Source organism: Pelobates fuscus, chromosome 2 (assembly GCF_036172605.1).
Source record: "Pelobates fuscus isolate aPelFus1 chromosome 2, aPelFus1.pri, whole genome shotgun sequence".
NCBI lineage: Eukaryota > Metazoa > Chordata > Amphibia > Anura > Pelobatidae > Pelobates > Pelobates fuscus.
In genome coordinates, this window is record NC_086318.1 from 155,973,839 (window position 1) to 155,996,873 (window position 23,035).

The window sequence follows — 23,035 nt, forward strand, 5'->3', positions numbered from 1 at the left end:
TTTTCTTTTTTTTTTTTTTTTGTCCTTCCCAGTTTCCTGCAAAATGCATATTTTATATTGGGTTTGTTTAGGACTTAAATACTAATTGACTGTGTTAAAATGTCACTGAAATTGACTGTTAGAATTTCACTGAAATTCCTACACAGTCAAAAGATATACCAAGGCAAAGCAGAAACGACATTGTCTCAGCAGTTTTCATACAACTGGGTCCACAATCTACACTATAGCGTTAGGAATGCAAAACTGTTTTCCTAACGCTATTGTGTGCCGGGATCCCAAGTATGTGTGCGGTATTAGACTTGCGCGTTAGAACTTCACTGTAGGAAAGCATTCTAAAATTTGGCTAAAATGTAAAATTAAAGTTAAAATTTTAAAGTTAAACTCCTTAAGAATGCAGGAAGCGCCTCTAGTGCCTGCCATTAGAGGTTGTTTTAACCCTGCAATTTAACATTGCAGTTTCCCTGAAATTATGTTTTACATTAAAGGGATAAAGGACAGGGACACTAAACCGATACCACTTCAATGAGATGAAGTTATCTGGGTTCCCGTAAAGCGCCATTTAACCCCTTAAGGACCAAACTTCTGGAATAAAAGGGAATCATGACGTGTCAGACACGTCATGTGTCCTTAAGGGGTTAAAGTGCTCAGTCACTCTGTAACAGAGACCTGAGAAACTCATTCTGTGGGTATGTTTAAATTTTGTGAAGCTCCACGTTGCAGGGCTAGGACTGTTACTAAGGTTCTGATTTAAATCTGTAATGATTGTTGTAACCATGTGAGCTACTTAGTGTCTCCATATTACTACTGCAGATTAATTACGGTATATTTCCAGCTGCAAAGGTTATAGAGAGTCTATCGGTATTCTGCTTCTTTAACACTTTGCATACGGTTTCATAACAGCAGCAACATTAATTAGCTGTTGTTGTCATAGCAGGGGCATTACTGAAGATTAGATCAGAAAAGGGACAGCTAGAGAGTAGGTGTTAGACAATGATGGAGCATTATACAGATACACTGTAATGTGTGGGAATCTCTGTATTACAGCTCCGTGCAATCCGTCACAAAACCCCTGGTTGTATGTGATACTAATGTTATCTCCGTAGTACCCAGCTCTGCGTATCTGTGTTGTGCCTAGTTCTGTGTATTATGTTGGTATCTCTGCATTATGTTCAGCTCTGTGTATTGGTATTTTCTTATAGTACTGGGTTCTTTGTAATTGTTTGGGTATCTCTGTATTGTAGCTGACTCTGTGAATGGTATAGGTACCTCTGTATTGTTCTTATCTTTGTGTATTGTATGGATATCTCTCTATTATAACTAGCTCTGAGAATTGTATTTAAAACTCTGTATCTGTTACTATTTAGTGTTGAATACATGACGTTAAGTGCACAGATGCCACAGGACAGAAGATGATGGCTACAGTGTTTAAGGGTAGAGTCAGATTCTGGGGGACGACTGTGGCACCCCACTATCTCAAAACTTCACCAGCAGCTACTGTCACAGAGTGGAAGATGAGGAGGCAGGGCATATAGCTGCCACTATCTGGAGTAGGATAAAGGGAGAGAGGTATAGTGAGTTCCTTGCACCTTTTGATCAAATATTTTGTGCACAATCTCCAGAACCAAACCTGCACAAATGTTAATTTTTAGGGCAAAAATCTTAATAAAGCTTATTAAGATTTAATAACAGGGTGTTGTAAAGTTGGGGAATATAAAATGTGTTATATCTCCAAAACTAAACCGGCACAAATGGTTGGTATATTTGGCAACTACACACACCTCAGAGATTTGCTTCCTTTAACTTGTATGGATACGTTGCTCTAGTCTGATGATTCTCCGCTCTTTTTTCCCTGATGCTCCTTCCCCTGTTTCTGAACAACTAATGTTTTTATGTGGCAAATTTTGTGGGAAGCGTGGCAGACCTGTAATCTATTTCTGCTGTGTATTTATTCCTTATTAACTTGCAACCTTCACTGATAGCACTGTCTCCTGTGGATTCAGAAAAGTACGTTGTGTGAGTAGTAATGAATCCACATCTTTCAATAGTAATAATGCTTGTTTACCTAGCCTAATATTTGGGAAATGATTGAAAGACAAATTTATTTTCATCCTTGGATGTGCTTTGCATGCAATAAAATGTTAAAAGCTGTTGAAATTCCTACATTTGATTGAACGATCTGTAATCTTGTAAACTTATCATTGTATGATTAGTAGCTCTGAACGCGGTTTTCCCTTCACCTGTATTGTTGATCATGTAATATATACATTGTCTAGACTTTTATTTATTTTGTTTTGGCCAGATGCAATTATGAGATTGTCCACACAGTGGCAGTATATTTATTTAATCCTGGATTTTGTCTTAAGAATTGTTTATCCTGTTCAAATATGTACATTTGCTGTCGAGATTATTAGTCCAGTGATGTAGATGTAAAAAAAAACAGATAAAATTCATATCTTGTAATACCCTTTTTATTGGACTAAGAATTTGTTAATGACAAGCTTTCCAGAGAACCTACCTTTCTCAAGTCTAAAGCAACCCCTTAAGTTAACCCCTTAAGGACCAAACTTCTGGAATAAAAGGGAATAATGACATGTCACACATGTCACGTGTCCTTAAGGGGTTAAAGCGACATGTGCAGATAAGACACAGGTTTAATAGAAAATAGACACCATTCTTGTTGTAAATATCTTGTGTGAAGATCAGAGTGAGGGGGAAGAGAGAGAGAAAATAAACAAAACCATGCAGAAGATGGTGCTAGAAGGGGAGAGTTAAAAAAAATAATTGGGGCCGGGCCGCCGAGCTGAGCGGTCGCAGGACAGCTCGGCTCCTGCAAGATGACCCACAAATAGCCTACAAATCGAGAATTTTGGGGAGAAATATCCGAGACTAACTGTGACCCTCAACGGAATCGGGCTGCCCGAGCTGAGGAGAGGCTTGCCCTCGGGGTTTTAGTCCCTCGGAGGATGAGGCCTGCTGTAACAGGCGGATCCCATGCTGGCGGTGAGTGAAGCGGACGGCCGCCGCAACGCTATCCCGCCCGACGGAGCCTGACACAAAACGATAATCTGCGGACCCGGCCCTGTTTCCCCCCCACTGGACCGGGGGGGTGATCCCGGTCCAAACTAAACTACACTACCCTGAACCAGGCCGTACAGCTCCCCATGCAACCGCCGACATGTAGCCCGGGATCCGCACACAAAATGGCGACGTCCAGGTGCACGGAACAGGCAACCTTGCCACTGGCATACGAGCAGCCACTCACTCCTATACTAAAGATACGAACCAACTGCCACCCATGTGGACATAGCAATCGGGAGGCCCGCTCACTCTTCATCTGAGCCGGGCGCTCACATTGGGGAATTCCCCCCACAGCCGGCCATACACCCAGGGAGAAGCCTGGAACCTGGTGGAACCCTGGGCCCACGGACCTGTAGATGGGTCCAATGGCGGAGGGCGCGAGCACCCACACAGGCCTCAGGCCGAAGACAAGCGGCCCTCGAAAGCTGAGACGCCACTACAGGGAGCATGGCACAGCACCACCCGCCCACAGAGACTGCCAGAGGAACCGAGCGCAACAGCACCAGACCCCAGCAACGACCGACCTTGGGGCAAGACGAAGCACAGCAGCCTAGAGCCGGGAAGCCTCTCACACCATCACCCGTAAGGCGGCAAGGACAATCTTCAACCCACACACTGGTCTGCCGGAAAACGAAAGGGATGAACAGCTGCAGCTCGCTACCAACCATATCTCCCTACTTACTGCTGTTGCCGGACTGACTGAAAGCTTTCATAAGCATACATGTCTCAAACTGGACTGTAACATTATTATTTTCATTTTAAACCTGTCTCCCGCTACCTAGCACATATAGCTCCTACCTAATGGTTCAGGGTACGTAATGTCAGCTAATTGCATATGGCCAAAACTGCAAACCAAACATACATGATTCAATAGGCATGCGGTAATAAGCTACTGCCCTATCATACCCCTAACGCATTAGCCTTGAATTTATGACATGTTCTCGTTTTGACCTATGTGATGTTTATGCTTGCGGTTATTCACACTATTAATCTTACTGCTTGGGCTTCACCTGTTGTTCACTAACTATGTGCATAAGCCTTGTATACCCTCTTATAGTCTACCAGAATAGGCATTGATATTAGCTACAACAAACGGGTGTACACTCCAGCTGGTTTACTGCTAGCAGTGACTGCCTAGCCTCTCTGATCGATACTAACTCATAACTATCCTAGCTAAGAGGCGTATTAACCATGAACACGAGCATGACTATTAACACGTTTAACTTGTTAAGGCTCATTAAACATGACCACAAGCACGATTACTATTACGTTAAACTTGTTCAGGCATATTAAACTTGAACACAAGCATGATTATTATTACATTTAACTTGTTAAGGCATATTGAACAGGAACACCAGTATGACTATTATTACATTAAACTTGTTGTTAATCTTCTGTAACGCTTAATTTAAAAAATATAAAAATCCGAGGCTGTTATGCGAAGGAGATGTTGTTTCACTATGTTCCCAACCTGTATGAGAACGTAAATCCCTTTTTCTTCATTCTGTACCCCCCATAATTCATGCCTCAATAAAAGAAAGATTGACAAAAAAAAATAATTACTTGTATTAAGAATGCATAAATTCCCATCCAAGAGTTACAGGATATGCATAAAGGCCTATATCCAGCATACACACACACTCACACATATACACAGGTAGTGTATATGTACAAGTATACACAAGCACATACACAATATACATAAGAGCATTAAAAGATATACATATAAAAACAACAGATTTCACAAATATAACTACATGCACACCTATACATACGTACATCCACACATAAGCACCAATAAATGTACCTACACGTACAAATGTGCCTACCCATATATGTGCCCATACACTTATTCACATATACGCAGCTTTGAATTCTATGTGTCGTCTTGCTCAGAAATGCTTTAGACTTGAGATAGGGAGGTTCTCCCGTAAGCTTGTCATTAAAAAAACTGTTAGTCCAATAAAAAATTTATTACAAGATATGAATTTTCTGTTTTTTTTTTCACATCTACATTTGTTGTACATATAATCACAAAGTCATTGCATATTTGAACAATACACACAAAAACCACTAAATCTTCATTTGGGATTTTGGTGCTTATATGTTACTTTTGCTCAAACATTGTTTTGGATTAGTCCAAGAGCACGCCTTTACTGACTGTCAGATAGCCATAAAGGCACTTACTCCTTAAGACTTTCAATTCTCTATGTGAAGTATCTGACGGGCAGCAACAGTGATTTGTGTTCTCTGGGAAGCATTGGACTGCGCTAGAGGTAATCAGTCTTGGTTACTTAGTTGTGTGAGGAGCTGCTGCAGCGAGGAGACTCTGGATAAAAAAATTATGTTTAAATGCTCCCCTACCCCCATCCCCTATTTTATGTTATGTTAACAAAAGGGGGAACTTCATTCAAAGAATGACTTTATAGGCAGAACAAAGGTTTCTGTAAATTATAATACAGTTATCAACTTTTTATTTATGAGAGCTGTTAGCTGAACTGCAATTCCCTCGAAACCTCAACTTTGGTTTCTTATGACAAAATAAGTACTGTTATTGGACAATGCAGTTTATGAAGGAGAACCCAAAAGGGAGTTGCAACGTGCCTAAATAGAGGAGAGGCAGTGAAAAAAAAGGGTAGTTCTCACTTCACAGGATTTTTAATATTATGTTGACTTATACTTACATTTAACAAACATATCCATTTTAAGCGTGAACATTTTAAATTAAATGTAGAAATTCACACCTTTTTATACTGCAACTGGGTGTCTCCATCTTAGCTCGCTGTCAGTCATTGCTATAAGCTCTCTCCTTTGCACCAGGCAGTCGACATATGGAGAAGAGGAGAAATAAAACAATGTTCTCTTTCTCAACATTATTTACAATGTTTGCCCTTGCTTTGTCTGGTCTGAGATGGATTATTATTTCACTTGCTGAATCTTTAATATAAATTTGAAAGGAAACAAAGCATCTTAAAAGTGACACTTCCCCTTTTAAAGTGTAGTCTGTTGCAAAGGTGTTTATTTTGTAAAAACGTTGTCATACAAAATAGCCCAAAACCTTTGGTGACCTTTATTACCATTAGCTACGGTTTCTTATTTAATGCTTCTCTGACATATGCAATATCTTCCCAACAGCTTGTATCTGCTGACGGCTCACAGTCTGATGGAGGCTCTGTCTGTGCTGATCTCCAGTCTGATTTGCCTCCACAAATTGAGAGGACCGGAGGAATTGGAGACTCGCGACCCCCGTCTTTCCAGTAAGTGTGTATACATTACAACATCTCCACACACTCGCCCATTAGAGGATGCTGAACGACTGGGTAATATGCACCTTTGTTGAGGTGCATATTTACTCCCAAAAAAAAAACACTTTATCAAATTCCAAATGTGTTTTAACTTCTTTTGGCAAACAGAACCTAAAGCCAAAAAAAACCCACCTTTTTTGTTATCTAAGAATTTTTGAAATGCCCTTTACGGACTTGTATACTTTCAGGTATTCATGGGAAAGAAATTATGTATATATTAGAAAGCAGGGACGGACTGACAGTGGTCAGGGCCCCTGGGCAAAATTAGGACCTGGGCCCCCTGTAGACCAATATAAATGTCGGTGTAGATGTACCGTGTATTTGATTGTATGTGCATGTAAAGTGAATGAATGCTTCTGTGTGCATATTCACTGTGAGCTCTGGTGTAAGTCTTCAGAGTATAGTTAAATTTCCTTTTTTTTTCCTTTTTTTTTTTTTAAATAGGGTAGTAATTTTTATGTGTGTTTACATAGCATGGCAATATGTATAAAAGGGTATGCAGGCCTCCAAATTTTGCGTCTTAAATTACAAATCAGGTGTTAACTGTTACGAGGAACACTATAGTGTCAAAAAAATAGAAACGGGGGGGCGGGGCCCGACCGCCATGCTGAGAGGTCGCACACGAGGCGAGCTCCTGCAGAAAAACGATCTTAAAGCTTGTAATTCATTAAAAATACTTACCTGCAGTTTGGAAGAAACGGTCCTGCGGGCAAAGAGGGGCTGGTGCTGAGGCCAAACAGATCACAAGCGACTGGACCTCGGAAAAGGCACGTCGGCACCGCCACAACTGGGGCCTACCCGGGCGGTGAGTGAGGTGGACGGCCGCCACCTCGCTATCCTGCTCTGCGGTTTCCTCCCGGAACTCTGCTGCCACGTGGTAGGGGCCCCGTATCCCCCCCCTTTGGACCGGTGGGGGTCATCCCGGTCCCAGGAGACTGTTCCTGCAAGCGTCTGGAGCAAAGAAGACCCCCCGTTACCAAAATGGCGGGCAAGACCGAAATGGCGGCAAAGCCAGGAATCATCAAGGCTCAGCAGACCGAAAACATCGGGGAGGTGAGGCAGAGGGGTTCCCCGACACAAATGCTCCTAAGCTTACCGATCTTTTAACTGTGCGGGAATCCCGGATCTAGCGGCGCTGAACAGCCGGTGTATGCTTCCCGACCCCTCACCACGCAACACTGCCGCTCAGACAGACACTCCGGCGCACCAGCTATCTCACATGGAGGAATGGGTAGCAGCTAGGGACTAAACACACTAAACCCTCTCACCAAGCAATATGATGGAATCAGATCAGCATGAACTGTCTGTGGGAATCCCCTGGGGACTGTGCTGCGGATCGTGGGGATGGCTCCTGACCCTCCGGCCTTCTACATATATTGTCCGCTGGACCTCACACAGACGCCTGCAAGCTTACAGCAGTCGGCGGACGCCGGCGCAAACAACAACAACCACCGCAGGGGCACCAAAGGACAGAGCATATGGGCACAGAACCCCCCACCCGGCTTACCTGTAACCACTGCGGCTCGGCAGATCGGGAGTTGGCTGACTTCAGGCTACGCGGAGGACACAAGTCAAAATAGTCTACCCTAACACAGGGGATGACTGCTGCACGCCAGCATGGACTCTCAGTCTCTAACTTCTGGTGACCTGTTGTCTCCTTGTTATGTTATATTATTTAGATCACTTACACATTCAAGGACAGATACCACGTAACTCCACATTAATAAGCAAAAGGGTTTGGGTGTTGACAGCTAGACTTAATTGGTTTTATCTCCACGTTTAGCTAGCCTGTCTGTTTCCCTGGTGGTATCTCACACATAACCTATGTATGCAAATTTGGGCTTGCCCCAGAGGCTCCACTAGCACTGTTAACAGAGAAAACGATGCAGCATATTAGGTGTAGACACACTGCATGTAATATTTAAGTTTCTCTATGCTTGTCTACACAAAGCCTAGCTCATGTAATCCACCAAGCGAAGTATACTTGCAATGTTGCCCTAGTTATAATCATCTTCCTTCACAAGTAAAGCATAGACACCTACTATAATGTAAAACCAAATGAGTACGACTCTACTATGCACACACTTAGCCTAGCATGTCTATCACAAACCATAATTGTCTAATAGCTTGTTAACTTCATGATGAAAAAAGAAAAACTGTGCTGTTTAATCTGCCACGTTATGTGATACTATGAAACTGTCTGCAGCAGCTATGTGGCTCTGCATACTCACTGTCTAACCATGCACAAATAAAATAAAGAATTAAAAAAAAAATAAAAAAATAGAAACGTGTATTCCTGACACTATAGGTTTAAAAATAGACGTTTAGGTCCCAGCCCCCCCCCTCTCCCCCGTTAAAAAGGTGCAGCCTGGGTGTTCTCCTTGGCTGAGATCATCGAATTAGATCTCAGACAATCCAATACTTTCCCATAGGAACGCATTGGAAGGAAATTGAACATGAGCAGCAAAATGCCATGCTGCGCTAATCAGCATCTCCTCATAGAGATGCATTGAATCAATAATTTGTATGTGTGCAGGGTCAGAGTACGTGAACATATGGATATATGGTTATGAATGCTGGGTCATGTGTGTGCACAGTCTGTAAATGCAGGGGTGTATATGTACGGAGAGTGAATGTGCTTGAATGCAGGGGAGTTATTGTAAATACAATAATAATAACCACCACTAAGGCTGTAGTAGGTATAGGGGGCTGGGGTTAATAGGGACTGTAGAGTGGGTATGGGCTGTAGTGGGTGCAGGGAGTATAGGGGATCTAGAGGGTGCCTGGTGGAAGGGCCTGTAGTGGGTGCAGGGGTTAATAGGGGCTGTAGTGGGTGCAAGGGGGTATAGGGGATCTAGAGGGTGCGTGGGGGTAGGAGCTGTAGTGGGTGCAGAGCGGTAGGTGATGTAGTGGATGCTAGGGAGGGGCTGTAGAGGGGGAAAGGGTTTAATAATGACTTTAACTGGCAAGGGGGGTATGGGCTGCAGATGGTAGAGGCTGTAGTGGGTGCAGACGGTATAGGGGAATGTAGTATAGGAATGGGAAAATAGGGGCTTTACAGGGAGCAAGGAGGTATTGGCTGTAATATGTGCAGGTTGGTAGGGGCTGTAGTGGGTGCAAGGGGTATAAGAATTAAGAGGGTGCCTGGAGTTAGGGGCTGTAGTGGGAGCATGGGATAATAGGGGCTGTAGAGGAGGAAAGGGGGGTATTGGTTGTATGTGCAGGGTGGTAGGGGTAACAGGTGCAGGGGGTATAGGGATCTAGATGGTGCTTGGGGGTAGGGGCTGTAATGGATGCAGGGGGTAGGGGCTGTAATGGATGCAGGGGGTAGGGGCTGTAATGGATGCAGGGGGTAGGGGCTGTAATGGATGCAGGGGGTAGGGGCTGTAATGGATGCAGGGGGTAGGGGCTGTAATGGATGCAGGGGGTAGGGGCTGTAATGGATGCAGGGGGTAGGGGCTGTAATGGATGCAGGGGGTAGGGGCTGTAATGGATGCAGGGGGTAGGGGCTGTAATGGATGCAGGGGGTAGGGGCTGTAATGGATGCAGGGGGTAGGGGCTGTAATGGATGCAGGGGGTAGGGGCTGTAATGGATGCAGGGGGTAGGGGCTGTAATGGATGCAGGGGGTAGGGGCTGTAATGGATGCAGGGGGTAGGGGCTGTAATGGATGCAGGGGGTAGGGGCTGTAATGGATGCAGGGGGTAGGGGCTGTAATGGATGCAGGGGGTAGGGGCTGTAATGGATGCAGGGGATGTAATAAGTACAGGGGCTGTAGTGGGTGCAGGGGGTATAGAGCATCTATAGGGCGTCTGAGGGTAGGAGTTGTAGTGGGTGCAGGGTGCTTTAGTGGGGGTATGGAATAATAGGGGCTGTAGAAGAGGCAAGTGGGGTAATGGCTGTAGTGGGTGCAAGGGGTATGGGGACCTAGAGGGTGCCTAGTGGTAGGGACTGTAATGGGTGTAGAGGCTGTAGTGGGTATAATGTGCTGTAGTGGGGGCATGGGATATTAGGGGCTGTAGAGGGGGCAAGGAGGGTATTGGCTGTAGTATGTGCAGGGTGGAAGGGGCTGTATTGGGTACAGGGGGTATGAGGATCTAGAGGGTGTCTGGGATGTAGTGGGTGCAGGGGTTGTGGTGGGTACAAGGGGGTAGGGGCTGTGGTGGATGCAGGGTGCAAACAGTAGTTGTGGGTGCCCTGGGGTAATAGGAGTTGTAGTGGGGCTGTAGTGGTTACCTGGGGGTAATAGGAGTTGTAGATGGATCAAGGGTACATGGGGTGTAGAGGGGTAGTGAGGCTGTGGTTGATGAAGGGGAGAAGTATAGGAGCTGTTAAGGGGCAGTAGTGGGGGGATAAATGCTAAAAACATTATTAATTAAGAAAAAAACAGATTTTAAAAGGATATATATTCCTCCCTTCCTGAGTCTTAACTTTGGCCAGGGAGGGAGGAATCCTTATCCTGGGGGGATGCTTCATGTGCCTCATGCTGCCTGTAACACTGATCAGGGCAGCTCCGCATGGCATGATCTAACTTCCTGCAGAACCAGCCACACGGAGCTGCCATGAGCAGTGTTACTGACAGCCTACAAGCTCAGTGTGGCTGTGCTACTCTTCTGGCAGAGGCTCTGCTCCTGGAGCCTCTGCCCAATTCACACTGAGACAGGCACACTGAGGGGCAGCCTAGTGGGGTCTTTGGAAGGCCCCTTAGCTATCTCTGTGTGCCTTGCACGGGAGGATTATATTTTTAGCAGCAGGGGCCCGCGGAAGGCTGTGCGGGCCCCTTACTGAGTGCAGGCTGGCTGGGGAGATTGTTTAACTCCCCAGCTCAGCCATTACTGCACTGCACCGGGCGGCCCCCCCAGAGCCTCGGTCCATGACCGATTTGCCCGAGTGCTCAGTCCGCCCCTGTTAGAAAGTGCATGGCATGGTTACATGGTCAAATGGTGAATGACATTCTTAAAATATTTAGAAAAGGTACGTTCTTCAATGCTGAATACAGTAAATAGTATTACAAAACTCCTATATGTTTTTAGACAAACTAATACAAGCAATGGTTTAAATTAAATATTAGGCCACATTTAGGGAGCATTATTTGCCTGTATGTTTAATATACACTATCTTGAAACATGTAACAAATTTATTTTTCAAATACCTGTAAATGGTACTAAAATAAAAGCCACTGACACTTGGTCACTTACATTTCTATGCAGTTGTCTTTCTTTCCTGTAGCAGAAACCCTGAATATTCAGTTGCGTGTTTAGTCTCTGAAATACTTCCCTGGGGGATATTATTGGGTGACACCCCAAACTAAATGAAGAAAGTGGTTTAATTCACCCTAAAATAGCTCTCTTTAATTACTTTGTAGGAGCATATTTTGTGGCAATTTACCTTTTTATGAGATTTTTTTTAAATACTTTATTTTTTTCTGTATACTTTAATACTTTTGAAAGTATTCTGAAATTAGTTTTTCATGGTCGTGGGTAAAGGAGTGCAGTCTTCAAGTGTCACCATACATTAGAACTTGATGTCCTTCTTGTTTAGCCACCTTATGGCTCTTTGTATGTTAAAACCATTTTGTGATGTTTTACCAATACATGGAATAATTAGCCCTGGCAAGCTGAAACTGGTTTTCCCACAGTGAGTTGAATGAGGTAAATTACCTGGAAGGTAAACTAGTTAGATTAGACAAAAGCTAAAACTGTTTAACATGTGCTCTTTTAAGCCAGTGCATTGAAAGAGTTAGACATACTTTTGTAAACCGCTTTTCATCTTTATCTGATTTTGCTTTTTCTAATATAAGTGTCTTAAGTGTTTTATATATTGCAACTGAATTAAATATATATGTGTATTCCCTGCCCTATAGCGTTAAAACCACCATTTAGGTGGCTTGCCCCCTTAAAAGGTATGAAAACTCACCTTATTTTCAGCGCCCCCCTGATCCGCCTCCTTGGCTGAGATTAGAATTGATGATCTCCGTCAATCCAATGCTTTACTATAGGAGAAGGATGGACCAAACACCACCTTGGAAATTAGCCAATCTTATGATTTATGGGGAAAGTTCAGCGTCTACATGCAGTGTTAAGCACTGACTCGGGAAGCTCCTTGAGTGGCCATCTGAGGAGTGGCAGCCATGAAGAGGAAGTGTTCACGTTAAAAAGCTTGCAGAGACATGCTGTACTCACCAGAACAACTACATTAAGCGGTAGTTGTTCTGGTGACTATACTGTCCCTTTTAAAGGGACACTATAGTCACCTGAACAACTTCAGCTTAATCAGGTTGTTCAGGTGAGAACTATAGCTCATGTATGCAGCCTTTCTCATGTAAACACTGTATTTTCTGAGATAATACAGTGTTTAAATTGAAAGCTAGGAACACCTCCAGTTGCAGTCACTCAAAATGAACCAGAGGGACTTCGGAGTTGATGGAGGGATAATATACCTCCATCCACTCAGATCTGCTGTCAGCAGACCACAGGGCAGCACTGTGCACAGCATCCTGTGATTCAGTGTCTCCTCCCTCTGCATGCAGACACTGAAAGTTCCTCATAGAGATTAATTGATTCAATTCCTCTCTATGAGGAGATGCTGATTGGCCAGGGCTGTGTTTGAATCATGCTGGCTCTGCCCTTGATATGCCTCCTTGTCAGTCTCAGCCAATACTATGGGGAAGCACTGTGATTGGTTCAGGCTACCACATGTCAGCAGACTGCTTGTTTTTCTGAGTCTAGCGGCATGCAGATTTACAGCTTCAGGCTTGAATACAGTAAGATTTTTACTATATTTATGGAGGCATGAGGGGCCCAGGGGGGCTAGATGGTGGTGTTAACTCTATAGGGTCAGGAATACATGTTTGTAGAAACATAGAATGTGACGGCAGATAAGAACCATTCGGCCCATCTAGTCTGCCCAGTTTTCTAAATACTTTCATTAGTCCCTGGCCTTATCTTATAGTTAGGATAGCCTTATGCCTATCCCACGCATGCTTAAACTTCTTTACTGTGTTAACCAAGGCTATTCCATGCATCCACTACCCTCTCAGTAAAGTAATACTTCCTGATACTATTTTTAAACCTTTGTCCCTCTAATTTAAGACTATGTCCTCTTGTTGTGGTAGTTTTTCTTCTTTTAAATATAGTCTCCGCCTTTACTGTGTTGATTCCCTTTATGTATTTAAATGTTTCTATCATATCCCCCCTGTCTCGTCTTTCCTCCAAGCTATACATGTTAAGATCCTTTAACCTTTCCTGGTATGTTTTATCCTGCAATCCATGAACCAGTTTAGTAGCCCTTCTTTGAACTCTCTCTAAGGTATCAATATCCTTCTGAAGATATGGTCTCCAGTACTGTGTACAGTACTCAAAGTGAGGTTGATATAGATTCTTTTAAGCAAACAAAGAAGTTTGAATGACTATCTGTTCCTGTCCAAATTAGAGATGATTAAATTGCGTATACGCAGAAGTAAATTCACACTGACACACGGAGTTCAGGTTAAAAGAACTTCGAGAAAATTTAATGGCATCTGGTTAAAAAGCGGGTATGCAGACCCTTTTAAAGGCAATATTACATCATCATAGAATATCAAGATAACAACAAGTAAACATCATTAATTGGGTTAGGTGTTAAGTGGCTATGTCAATACCCACCCATCAATCTTATTAATTGGTCTAGGTGTTAAGTGGCTAGTTGGGCATCCTCCCATCATGGGATGTCGTCATCTTTGACACGGGAGTGGACATAAGATACAAGCGCCATTCTTGTTTAGCACGAGGCTCGCTCGATGGGAGGGGGGATCTGGCAGCCAGCCATTTTGAGTACTTGGCACCATTTAGCTTCAAGGTTAGTTTCTCAGGCTTAGTGAATACACATTTTATTAGTACAGTTCTCATGATCTAACTATGGCATACAATGTTTCATACTACAGGAACTTGACTGTTCCGGTGCTGCTCATAACCTTCTAGAAAAGCATTTCCTTCTAATATTCTAAATACTGTTAAGAAAATCAATAATAGGCAATCAATAATAGGTAATTTAATAATTCTACAACAAGGTCTCACCAATGTTCTGTACAATGGCATGAGCACTTCCCTCGTTCTACTGCTAATACCTCTCCCTATACAACCAAGCCTTCTGCTAGCATTTCCTGCTGCTCTATTACATTGTCTGCCTACCTTTAAGTCATCAGAAATAATCACCCCTAAATCCCTTTCCTCAGATGTTGAGGTTAGGACTCTGTCAAATATTCTGTACTCTGCCCTTGGGTTTTTACGTCCAAGATGTATTATCTTGCACTTATCCACATTAAATGTCAGTTGCCACAACTCTGACCATTTTTCTAGTTTACCTAAATCATTTGCCATTTGGCTTATCCCTCCTGAACCATCAACCCTGTTACATATCTTAGTATCATCTGCAAAAAGACACACCTTACCATCAAGACCTTCTGCAATATCACTAATAAAAATATTAAAGAGAATGGGTCCAAGTACAGATCCCTGAGGTACCCCACTGGTGACAAGCCCAAGCTTCGAATATACTCCATTGACTACAACCCTCTGTTGCCTGTCACTCAGCCACTGCCTTACCCATTCAACAATATTGGAATCCAAACTTAGATTGCAGTTTATTGATAAGCCTTCTATGTGCAACAGTATCAAAAGCCTTACTGAAATCTAGGTAAGCAATGTCTACTGCACCACGCTGATCTATAATTTTAGTTACCCAATCAAAAAAATCAATAAGATTAGTTTAATATGATCTCCCTGAAGTAAACCCATGTTGTCTCTGATCTTGAAATCTGTGTGTTTTTAGATGTTCAACAATCCTATCCTTTAACATGGTTTCCATCACTTTCCCCACTACTGAAGTAAGGCTTACTGGCCTATAGTTGCCCGACTCCTCCCTATTACCTTTCTTGTGAATGGGCACAACATTCGCTAGCTTCCAATCTTCTGGGACTACTCCTGTTAACAATGATTGGTTAAATAAATCTGTTAATGGTTTTGCTAGTACACCACTAAGCTCTTTTAATAGCTTTGGGTGTATTCCATCAGGTCCCATTGACTTATTTGTCTTTACTTTTGACAGTTGAAATAGAACCTCTTCCTCTGTAAACTCACGTGTAATAAATTACTCATGTATCCTTTTTCTTAACTGAGGTCCCTTTCCTTCATTTTCATCTGTAAATACCGAACAAAAATATTCATTGAGGCAGTCAGCTAGACCTTTATCCTCATCTACATACCTTCCTTCTTTTGTTTTTAATCTAACTAATCCTTGCTTTACTTTTCTTTTCTCATTTATGTATCTAAAAAAAGTTTTGTCCCCCTTTTTTTTGCTGACTGTGCTATTTTCTCTTGTGTGTGTGATTTGGAAGCTCTTATAACTTGCTTAGCCTCTTTCTGCCTAATCTTATAGGTCATTCTGTCTTCCTCACTCTGGGTTTTTTTATGATTACTAAATGCTAACTTTTTGTTTTTTACTATTTTGGCCACATCTGCGGAGTACCACAGTGGTTTTTCGAATTTTTTGCTTTTACTGACAAGCCTAATGCAATTTTCTGTTGCCTTCCGTAGTGCAACTTTTAAATAATCCCATTTCTCTTGGACTCCATTTAAATTGCTCCAGTCTGATAATGACTCCTTTACACATATTCTAATTTTAGAAAAGTCTGTTTTTTTAAAGTCTAAAACTTTTGTTTTTGTGTGGTGTGACTCAGTCACTGTTCTTAGATTAAACCACACTGACTGATCACTGGATCCTAAACTTTCACCTAGAGTAATATCTGATACCAAATCTCCATTTGTTAACACTAAATCTAGTATGGCCTCTTTACGAGTTGGCTCCTCAACGACTTGTTTTAGAGACAATCCCAGGAGGGAGTTTAGAATATGTGTGCTCCTGGCACAAGTAGCTATTTTTGTTTTCCAATTCACATCAAGAAGATTAAAGTCACCCATGATGATAACTTCCCCCTTCATTGTCATTTTAGCTATTTCTTCAACTAGTAGATTATCTAACTCTTCAATTTGTCCTGGGGGCCTATAAATCACACCTACACGAGTTACTGTGTGATTACCAAAAGCGAACGTAACCCAAACGGACTCTATGTTCGCCTCACTAACCTTTATTAGGCTAGATTTTATGCTATCCTTCACATACAGGGCCACCCCTCCCCCTTTCTTGCCTTCCCTGTCTTTTCTATATAAAGAGTACCCTGGTATTGCTATGTCCCAGTCATTTTTCTCATTATACCATGTCTCAGTAACAGCGACTAAATCTACACTATCAGTTGCCATTATTGCCACAAGTTCATGGATCTTATTCCCTAAACTGCGAGCATTTGTAGACATGACTCTAAGCTTATCATTTTTTAACACAATTGCTACAGGCACCTTCTGTCCTTGTTTTGGGGGACAATTGTATTGATGTTTCACTGAGAACATTTGTTCCCTTTTGAGAAAGATGCAAACCATCTTTTTTGTACAGTTTATTTCCATTACAAACAGAGCTACCATGAGAAATAAAGCCAAATCCTTGCTCCCGACACCATTCACCAAGCCACAAGTTAAAGTCCCTAATACGCATTCGCCTGTCATTCTGAGTGTTATGCACAGGCAGAACTTCAGAGAATGACAGTGTGGAAGCAACCTGCCGTATATCATTGGCAAAAAAAAAACTAAAAACTTCCTTAACCTCTGAAACTTCATTGCAAGCCAAGTCATTTGTCCCTAAATGGACAAGTACATCTAATTCCCCTTCCTGTTTTGCTTGCTTAACAATATTACAGATACGTCTCCTGTCTCTGTGAGCAGTAGCTCCGGGAAGACACCTCACAAGTCCACCATTGTCCATCTCCACACCTCTTATGATGGAATCCCCCAACAACAACTGCTTTCTATTAGGCCTCACCATAGTCTTCAAGCCTCTCTGCACAACACCACTAGCCTCAGCGCCTCTCTGCACAACACCACTAGCCTCAGCGCCTCTCTGCACAACACCACTAGCCTCAGCGCCTCTCTGCACAACACCACTAGCCTCAGCGCCTCTCTGCACAACACCACTAGCCTCAGGGCCTCTCTGCACAACACCACTAGCCTCAGCGCCTCTCTGCACAACACCACTAGCCTCAGCGCCTCTCTGCACAACACCACTAGCCTCAGCGCCTCTCTGCACAACACCACTAGCCTCAGCGCCTCTCTGCACAACACCACTAGCCTCAGCGCCTCTCTGCACAACACCACTAGCCTCAGCGCCTCTCTGCACAACACCACTAGCCTCAGCGCCTTTCTGCACAACACCACTAGCCTCAGTGCCTCTCTGCACAACACCACTAGCCTCAGTGCCTCTCTGCACAACACCACTAGCCTCAGTGCCTCTCTGCACAACACCACTAGCCTCAGTGCCTCTCTGCACAACACCACTAGCCTCAGTGCCTCTCTGCACAACACCACTAGCCTCAGTGCCTCTCTGCACAACACCACTAGCCTCAGTGCCTCTCTGCACAACACCACTAGCCTCAGTGCCTCTCTGCACAACACCACTAGCCTCAGGGCCTCTCTGCACAACACCACTAGCCTCAGGGCCTCTCTGCACAACACCACTAGCCTCAGGGCCTCTCTCCACAACACCACTAGCCTCAGGGCCTCTCTGCACAACACCACTAGCCTCAGGGCCTCTCTGCACAACACCACTAGCCTCAGGGCCTCTCTGCACAACACCACTAGCCTCAGTGCCTCTCTGCACAACACCACTAGCCTCAGTGCCTCTCTGCACAACACCACTAGCCTCAGTGCCTCTCTGCACAACACCACTAGCCTCAGTGCCTCTCTGCACAACACCACTAGCCTCAGTGCCTCTCTGCACAACACCACTAGCCTCAGTGCCTCTCTGCACAACACCACTAGCCTCAGTGCCTCTCTGCACAACACCACTAGCCTCAGTGCCTCTCTGCACAACACCACTAGCCTCAGTGCCTCTCTGCACAACACCACTAGCCTCAGTGTGCCTCTGCACAACACCACTAGCCTCAGTGCCTCTCTGCACAACACCACTAGCCTCAGTGCCTCTCTGCACAACACCACTAGCCTCAGTGCCTCTCTGCACAACACCACTAGCCTCAGTGCCTCTCTGCACAACACCACTAGCCTCAGTGCCTCTCTGCACAACACCACTAGCCTCAGTGCCTGTCTCCATGACACCATTACACTCTGAAAGTGCAGAAAATGAATTATGTAGAACAACAGACTGTGCAATATGCCTTTTATCCACAACTCTAAGTCTACCAGATCCTACAGTAATCCATCTGCCATTCCTAGTATGTCTCTGTGGCAGTGGCTTTGCAGCAGTTCCAGCCTAAGTTTGTTTACCAGATAATTTACAATTCTCAGTCTTCAAAAATACAATCTCCTGCCGCAAGATAGAGAACTGTCTACAGATTAGACAACAACCAAACCTCCAGAAAGTGGAACGTGAAACAAATGCATAGCAACTATTACATTGAACTAAGTCTGCCATTCCAATTAGGTAAATAATTTAAATCAAACGAATCTTAACTTTTTATTTTTTCCTCCTGAATACCTCAATTACCTCCAGTTTATCTCCAGAATATCTCCAACCACACACACTTAGAAGCAACACTCTCCAGAATATCTCCAACCACACACACATTTAAAAGCAACACTCTCCAGAATACCTCCAACCACACACACTTAGAAGCAACACTTAGATGAAGAAACCAAGCTATATTAGCCAAGCTAATGACAACAAACCTTATATACTCCTAAAATCTTAGACAGTTGAAGCTTCTGTAAAACTCTCCAGAATATCTCCAACCACACACACTTAGAAGTAACACTTAGATGAAGCAACCAAGCTCTATTAGCCAAGCTAATGACAACTACCCTTATATACTCCTAAAATCACCTCCCACTAGGAATGTTTAACACCTGGGTAGGCCTCTGCTTATTAGCAAACAATAGCTAATTTAAATAGCAATCAATAGCAAGTAGCTACCTAATCCAATCAAATGCCTTATAATTACCAACAGGAAATCAAATCTTGTGCAGTCAGTAACCTTTTCCTACAGATGAATCTTACCTGTAACAGTAAAAAAGAACTCTTAGCACAACTCTTAGACAGTTGAAGCTTCTGTAAAACTCTCCAGAATATCTCCAACCACACACACTTAGAAGTAACACTTAGATGAAGCAACCAATCTATTGTTTTCCTGGCCCTATAGTGATCCGTTAATGTTGAATATTTGAGTAAAATCCAGTACCTGATGTGGAGCCTTTAGGGCAGTAGAGTGGCTAGTATGATAATGAAAAGGATTTACTTTTACCAGGTTTTCAAACTTCATTAGTACTAGTTTCACACTCTGTTATATCTGTCAGCCTCATCAGTACCTGCAATGCTCTCCTTGAATTTCCATATACGGCTGTTGTTCCCCTGTGTGCTGTGTACTAGGTTTTCAACAGTTTATGGTAACAGTGCAGATATGCTTGTAAATGTAACTTTGCATTATAACTTTACATCATAGATGTCTATTTTTCTTGTGCAGATGGCAAGTGTAATGTAGTGTAATGTACGAGTTGTAAGTTTTTATTTCAAAAGTGCCTTGTTAGAAGCCACAACTACCAGCTACAGTGAATTTAAAAACAAGTTTGCAGAGGTTCTAGTGGTTTAGGTAAGGATTCAAGTTTAGTGAAACCGTAGTGATACAGGAAGTGATTGTAAATTATGTTGGAGGTATTGTGAGCTTGTCAGAATGTAGTCAGGTGATTGTGCAATAGAAGGCATGACTGGTGAACACATGTCAAACTAGAATATAATTGCATAGTATAGTTTTGTGGTTTAAGTAGGACTGTGTGTGAGAACTCAAGGGAAATGGAAGTGTTGGGTGTTTTAGAAATCACAAGATTCCAAGTTATTTGTGAAATCTGTATTTGATGTGATATTTGTCTTTAATAATGTCACCTGGGAAATACCATATCAAGGCACACAAAGAAATAAAGGATTAAATGAGCTTGTTCATGTTTTCAAATTCTAAAATGTGATTGTAGAAAAGAATATTAAAAGGGAGAGCCAGTGTGTGTTTTGCACACTATCTTATAATACGATAATGCAAACTACAGTTTAAACCTCTTGAAAATCTCTTGTGGGTAATGAAGCCTAAAACTTTGTTAGGGTATGCTCCTCTCCAAGGTTCAGCTGGTATCTTGACTATGCCTATTTTACTATTGTTTATTAAATACATTCACTTATCATTAAATCAGATTAATTTCAGATACCAATACCACCCTCTTTCTATGATCAATGGCAGCTTTCCTTGCCAACATTTATTGTAATTGTATTCATGTGCATGCAATGCACAACCGTCACTTTTTTTTTAGACATTACACAGATGAATTAAACATTAAATATCAACTATCCCCTTTGTTAACATTTTCTTCTTTTTTAGGTTTATGTTAAAATGTATATTAAAGATTTAGCAAGTATCTTCACATTCCAGTTCAATAGGGGCAGAGCCAGGTCCCAAAATGCAAATGAGGCGTAAAACAGAAAAACATTTACAGTTTTTCTTCTTCTGCCAATTACATTTACGGGACTACGTCATCTCAATAAAATGGTCTTAGTGCAGTGGTCCTGTCTTTCTAACCCTTTGATATAAAACTGTGCCATTTTGCTACATGGAAGGGTTAAAGGAACACTATAGTCACCTAAATTACTTTAGCTAAATAAAACAGTTTTAGTGTATAGATCATTCCCCTGCAATTTCACTGCTCACTTCACTGTCATTTAGGAGTTAAATCACTTTGTTTCTGTTTACGCAGCCCTGGCTATGATGCTATGATTGACCGAGCCTGCATGAAAATAAAAACTGGTTTCACTTTCAAACAGATGTAATTTACCTTTAATTATTGTATCTCAATCTCTAAATTGAACTTCAATCACATACAGGAGGCTCTTGCAGGGTCTAGCAAGCTATTAACATAGCAGGGGATAAGAAAATCTTAATTAAACAGAACTTGCAATAAAGAAAGCCTAAATAGGGCTCTCTTTACAGGAAGTGTTTATGGAAGGCTGTGCAAGTCACATGCAGGGAGGTGTGACTAGGGTTCATAAATTTACAGTTTTTCTTCTTCTGCCAATTACATTTACGGGACTACGTCATCTCAATAAAATGGTCTTAGTGCAGTGGTCCTGTCTTTCTAACCCTTTGATATAAAACTGTGCCATTTTGCTACATGGAAGGGTTAAAGGAACACTATAGTCACCTAAATTACTTTAGCTAAATAAAACAGTTTTAGTGTATAGATCATTCCCCTGCAATTTCACTGCTCACTTCACTGTCATTTAGGAGTTAAATCACTTTGTTTCTGTTTACGCAGCCCTGGCTATGATGCTATGATTGACCGAGCCTGCATGAAAATAAAAACTGGTTTCACTTTCAAACAGATGTAATTTACCTTTAATTATTGTATCTCAATCTCTAAATTGAACTTCAATCACATACATGGAAGGGTTAAAGGAACACTATAGTCACCTAAATTTCACTGCTCACTTCACTGTCATTTAGGAGTTAAATCACTTTGTTTCTGTTTACGCAGCCCTGGCTATGATGCTATGATTGACCGAGCCTGCATGAAAATAAAAACTGGTTTCACTTTCAAACAGATGTAATTTACCTTTAATTATTGTATCTCAATCTCTAAATTGAACTTCAATCACATACAGGAGGCTCTTGCAGGGTCTAGCAAGCTATTAACATAGCAGGGGATAAGAAAATCTTAATTAAACAGAACTTGCAATAAAGAAAGCCTAAATAGGGCTCTCTTTACAGGAAGTGTTTATGGAAGGCTGTGCAAGTCACATGCAGGGAGGTGTGACTAGGGTTCATAAATTTACAGTTTTTCTTCTTCTGCCAATTACATTTACGGGACTACGTCATCTCAATAAATGGAAGGGTTAAAGGAACACTATAGTCACCTAAATTACTTTAGCTAAATAAAACAGTTTTAGTGTATAGATCATTCCCCTGCAATTTCACTGCTCACTTCACTGTCATTTAGGAGTTAAATCACTTTGTTTCTGTTTACGCAGCCCTGGCTATGATGCTATGATTGACCGAGCCTGCATGAAAATAAAAACTGGTTTCACTTTCAAACAGATGTAATTTACCTTTAATTATTGTATCTCAATCTCTAAATTGAACTTCAATCACATACAGGAGGCTCTTGCAGGGTCTAGCAAGCTATTAACATAGCAGGGGATAAGAAAATCTTAATTAAACAGAACTTGCAATAAAGAAAGCCTAAATAGGGCTCTCTTTACAGGAAGTGTTTATGGAAGGCTGTGCAAGTCACATGCAGGGAGGTGTGACTAGGGTTCATAAATTTACAGTTTTTCTTCTTCTGCCAATTACATTTACGGGACTACGTCATCTCAATAAAATGGTCTTAGTGCAGTGGTCCTGTCTTTCTAACCCTTTGATATAAAACTGTGCCATTTTGCTACATGGAAGGGTTAAAGGAACACTATAGTCACCTAAATTACTTTAGCTAAATAAAACAGTTTTAGTGTATAGATCATTCCCCTGCAATTTCACTGCTCACTTCACTGTCATTTAGGAGTTAAATCACTTTGTTTCTGTTTA

The 23,035-nt window shown here is 42.3% G+C and overlaps 1 protein-coding gene across 2 annotated transcripts in view; it reads left to right on the forward strand.

Annotated features, from left to right (window-relative positions):
* Positions 1–23,035, forward strand: part of DVL3 (dishevelled segment polarity protein 3) — a 170,157-nt gene that overhangs the window by 66,905 nt on the left and 80,217 nt on the right. For both annotated transcript variants that reach the window (XM_063442874.1, XM_063442875.1), the window contains exon 3: positions 6,214–6,335. In XM_063442874.1, coding sequence (XP_063298944.1) covers positions 6,214–6,335 — 122 coding nt within the window. The remainder of the gene's footprint in view (positions 1–6,213; positions 6,336–23,035) is intronic.